Consider the following 4961-nt stretch of genomic DNA (forward strand, 5'->3'; position numbering starts at 1 on the left):
GGAGCCCAGCAGGTCGAGGCTGCAGTGGCCAGGAGCGTGCCACTGCACTCCAGTCTGGGCAACAGAGTGAGACTCCAACTCAAAAAAAAAAGTATGCTTTCCTTATTGCTATGGCTCTTGAGTGAAAGCCTCACATAATTTGTTTAACAAATCTCCTTACTGATTAACATTTAGGTTGTTTTTAGTTTTACAAATAATAACACAGTAAGCATATAATACATGTATGTTTGTGTACATGTGAATATATTTGTAGGCTAGATTTATGGAATTTAATAAATATTGCCAAATTTTTATCTAGGAAGTTTACTCTAATGTACATTCTTACCAGCCATATAGAAATGCCCATTTTCTTATACCTCACCAATACTGGGGAGTTATTAATAATTCTTTTTTTTTTTTTAGTCAGGGTCTCACTCTGTCACCTAGGTTGGAGTGCACTGGTATGATCATGGCTCACTGCAGCCTCAGTCTTCTGGGCTCAGGCAATCCTTCCACCTTAGCTTCCCGAGTAGCTGGGACTACAGGCGCATACCACCATGCCAGGCTAAGTTTTCTTATTTTTTGTAGGGACAAGGTCTTGCTATGTTGCCTAGGCTGGTCTCGAACTCCTGTACTCAAGCAATCCTCCTGCTTCAGCCTCCCAAAGTGCTTATAAGCATGAGCCGCCATGCCCAGCCTTTCAATTTTCCTTTTTTTAAAATAAATACCTAGAAGTAGAATTGCTAGACTATGGGGTAGATGTATATATAAATTTATGATAGACTTTCAGACAATTTTATAAAGAAGTTTTGCCATTTAATATTCCCACCAGTGATGTATGAGAATTCTATTTGTTCTGCATCCTCTACAACACTTACTATGGTCACTTTATGAAATTTTAGCCATTCTGGTTGGTGTGTTAGTAGTATCTCGTAGTTTTAATATGCATTTCTCTGAGGACTAATGATGTTAAGTACTCTTTCATGTGCTTACTGACCATTCATATATTTTTGTTTGTGAAGTGTCCCTTCAAATCTTTTGCCCATTTAAAAATTGGATTAAATTCCATTAAAAAATTTTTTTTCATTTTACTTTACTATTATTATTTTTGAGACAGGTCTTGCTCTGTCACCCAGCCTGGAATGGAGCAGTGTGATCATAGCTCACTGCAGCCTTGAACTCCTGGCCTCAAGCAATCCTCCCGCCTCAGCCTCCTGAGTAGCTGGGACTACAGTCACGTGCCACCATGCCTGGCTAATTTACTTTTTTTTGTGGAGATGGGGGTCTCACTATGTTGCCCAGGGTGATCTTGAGCTACTGGACTCTATTGATCCTTCCACCTCAGCCTCCTGAGTAGCTAGGACTACAGGTGTGTACCACCATGCCTAGCTATTTTTAAATTTTCATTTTGTAGCAATAGGGTCTTGCCATATTGCCCAGGCTGGTCTTGAGCTTCTGACCTCAAGCAAGTCTCCTGTCTCAGCCTCCCTAAGTTCTGAAATTATGGGCGTGAGCCAATACATCTGGCCTATTACTTTTTTTTTTTTTTTGAGTTGGAGTCTCACTCCATTGCCCAGGCTGGAATGCAGTGGTACCCTCACGGACACCCCAGCATTGAACTGCTGGGCTCAGGCAATCCTTTCACCTCAGCCTTCCAAGTAGCCAGAGCTATAGGCATGTGCTACCACACCTGGCTAATTTTTTGATTTATTGTAGAAATGAAGTGAAGTTGCCCAGGCTGGTATTAAACCCATGGGCTCAGGTCTATTCATTTTTTAAAAACATATATTTATTTATGAATGAGTTAGAATCTTACTCTGTTGTCCAGGCTGAAATCCAGTGGCATGATATCAGCTCACTGCAACATCGAACTCCTGGGCTTAAGTGATCTTCCAGCCTCAGCCTCCTGAGTAGCTGGGACTGCAGGTATGTGCCACTCTGCCTGATTACTTTTTTGTGTGTGTGGTAATAAGGTCTTGATATGTTGCCCAGGCTGATCTGAACTTCTAGCCTCAAGCAATCCTCATGCCTTTGCATCCCAAAGTGCTGGGATTATAGGCATGAGCCTTTTTTTTTTTTTTTTTTGAGTGGGAGTCTCACTTTGTTGCCCAGGCCGTAGTGCAGTGGCATGCTACTCATGGCCACCGCAGCCTCTACCTGCTGGGCTCAAGTGATCTTTCCACCTCAGCCTTCCAAGTAGCTGGAACTACAGGCGTGTGCCACCACGCCCAGCTAAGTTTTTGATTTATTGTAGAGACAAGGTCTTGCCATGTTGCCCAGGCTGTTCTTGAACCCGCAGGCTCAGGCAATCCTCTCTCCTCTGCCTCCCAAAGTGCTGGGATTACAGGCGTGGGCTACTGCACCCGGCCCCATTTTTTTTTTTTTGGAATGGGAGTTTCACTTTGTCGCCCAGGCTGGAGTGCAGTGGCACATTCATGGCCATCCCAGCATTGGCTTGCTGGGCTCAGGCAATCCTTCCACCTCAGCCTTCCAAATAGCCGGAACTACAGGCTCATGCAACCACGCCCAGCTAATTTTTTGATATATTGTAGAGATGAGGTCTTGTCAAGCTGTGCAGGCTGGTCTCAAATCCCTGGGCTCAGGCAATTCTCTCACCTCAGCCTCCCAAAGTGTTGGGATTACAGGCTTGAGCCACTGCGCCTGAACACCCATATTTTTTTAATGGTGGCTTTTTTTGGTATTATACCACACTGAGATAATTATGATTTAACATGCAAAGTAAATGAATATATTGCTATTACTTAAATGATGTTTAGATTTTCATTACAAGAATAATGTTTTAATAAACTAAAATAAATCTGAACAAAGATTCTAGTATTTTCTAGTCATTCCATATTCTCTTTTTCTATTTTAATTTTAAAATGTTTACAATTTCTATATTTAGTGGTATGATCAATGTTCTTAATCAAATGTGATGTATCAATATTTACATAATTTTGTCTTCTTGTTTCAATAGTAATGATGGATTTTGATGAGCAGTTTTTTAATTTAGTGAAGTTTAATTTATCATTTTTTAATTTTATAACTATAGATTTGTGTTCTAAGAAACTTTTATCTATCCTCAATTCTCAAAAATTATCTTCTGGTTTCTTATAGAAGTTTTAGTGTTTTAGCATTTATATTATATGTTTAGTTTTATGATTCATCTTCAGTTTGTTTTTGAGTATGGCGTGGGGCTGGGGTTGAGGTTTATTTTTTCATATGAACATCTGGTTATTCCAGCCCCCTTTGTTGAAAAGACTTTCCCCAGTCCAATATTGCCTTATCAAAAACCAAATTACTTTATATGTGTAGGTTTATTTCTGGGCTCTCTATTCTGTTCTATTGGTCTATTAAATAATACAGTTTAATAGTAAGTCTTTTTTTTTTTGAGTCGGAGTCTCACTCTGTCATCTAAGCTGGAGTGCAGTGGCACACTCACAGCCACTGCAGCCTCGACCTGCTGGGCTCAGGCAATCCTTCCACTTCAGCCTTCCAAGTACCTGGAATTACAGGCACGTACCACCATGCCCAGCTAGTTTTTTTGATTTATTGTAGAGACGCGGTCTTACCAAGTTGCCCAAGCTGGTCTTGAACCCCTGGGCTCGGGCAATCCTCTCACCCTGGCCTCCCAAATTGCTGGGATTACAGGTGTGAGCCACTACACCCAGTTTTATAGTAAGTCTTAATGTCAGGAATATAGGTCCTCCAATTTTGTTGTTCTTTTTTCAGATTGCTTTGACATTTTAGGTTCTTTTCATTTCCATATGCATTTTAGAATCAGCTTGTCAATTTCTATTTTTAAAAAACCTGGTGGGATTATAATCAGGTGAATTCTGATAGATGAATTCTGAGAGAATTGACATCTTAACAATATTGAGTCTTCTAATTCATGAGCATAGTTTATTTATTTCCACCTTTAAAAATTTCTCTCAGAAATGTTTTATAGATTTCAGTGTGGAAGTTTCTGGGTTAGTTTTTTATTAATATTATCAAATGCCTTCTAGAAGGTTGTACCAGTTTACCTTACCACCAATGGTACATTTTATCATACTTTTATCAACAATGGGTTCTATGTCTTTTTATTCTTTGCCAATACTCATAGATGAAAAATTATATCTGTTTTATTGGCATTTCTTTGATTATTGGTGAGATTAAACACATTTTCACATACTGTATTTATTGACTATTGTATATAATTTTTCCTTTTTTTTTTTGAGTTGGAGTCTCACTCTGTTGCCCAGACTGGAGTGCAGTGGCACGCTCCTGGTCACTGCAGCCTCGACCTGCTGGGCTCCGGCGATCCTTCTGCCTCAGCCTTCCAAGTAGCTGGAACTACAGGCATGCACTACCACACCTGGCTAATTTTTTGATTTATTGTAGAGATGAGGTCTCCCCAAGTTGCCCAGGTGGGTCTCGAACCCGCGGGCTCAGGCAATCCACTCATCTCAGCCTCCCAAAGTACGGGATTACAGGCTGAGCCACCGAGTCCAGTTCACTATTGTATATAACTTTTCATGAATCACTTGTTCTTGTCCTTTGTCTATTTTTTTATTGGGGTGTTCATCTTTTTCATATTGCTATGTAATACTTTGTAAACACTTTTTTTTTTTTTTTGAGTTGGAGTCTCACTCTGTCACCCAGACTGGAGTGCAGTGGCTGCTCCCGGCCACCGCAGCCTCGACCTGCTGGACTCCAGTGATCCTTCCGCCTCAGCCTTCCAAGTAGCTAGAACTACAGGTGTGCGCTACCACGCCTGACTAATTTTTGATTTATTGTAGAGATGAGGTCTCGCCAAGTTGCCGAGGCGGGTCTCGAACCCGTGGGCTCAGGCAATCCACTCACCTCGGCCTCCCAAAGCGCTGGGATTACAGGCTGAGCCACCGAGCCCAGCTGTAAACACTTTAAAAAAAAAAATTGAGTTGAAGTCTCACTCTGTCACCCAGGTTGGAGTGCAGTGGCATGCTCACAGCCACCACAGC

The 4961-nt window shown here is 41.2% G+C and overlaps 1 protein-coding gene across 1 annotated transcript in view; it reads left to right on the forward strand.

The window, feature by feature from the left end:
* Positions 1-1907, forward strand: part of SNX12 (sorting nexin 12) — a 28309-nt gene extending 26402 nt beyond the window's left edge. The window contains exon 5 of the mRNA XM_021707934.1: positions 1788-1907. Within this exon, the coding sequence (XP_021563609.1) occupies positions 1788-1889 (102 nt within the window). The 3' untranslated portion in view covers positions 1890-1907. The remainder of the gene's footprint in view (positions 1-1787) is intronic.
* Positions 1908-4961: the final 3054 nt, after the last annotated feature.

This window comes from Carlito syrichta, unplaced genomic scaffold (assembly GCF_000164805.1).
Source record: "Carlito syrichta isolate Samal-C Ts95f unplaced genomic scaffold, Tarsius_syrichta-2.0.1 Scaffold127161, whole genome shotgun sequence".
NCBI classification, from domain to species: Eukaryota; Metazoa; Chordata; class Mammalia; order Primates; family Tarsiidae; genus Carlito; species Carlito syrichta.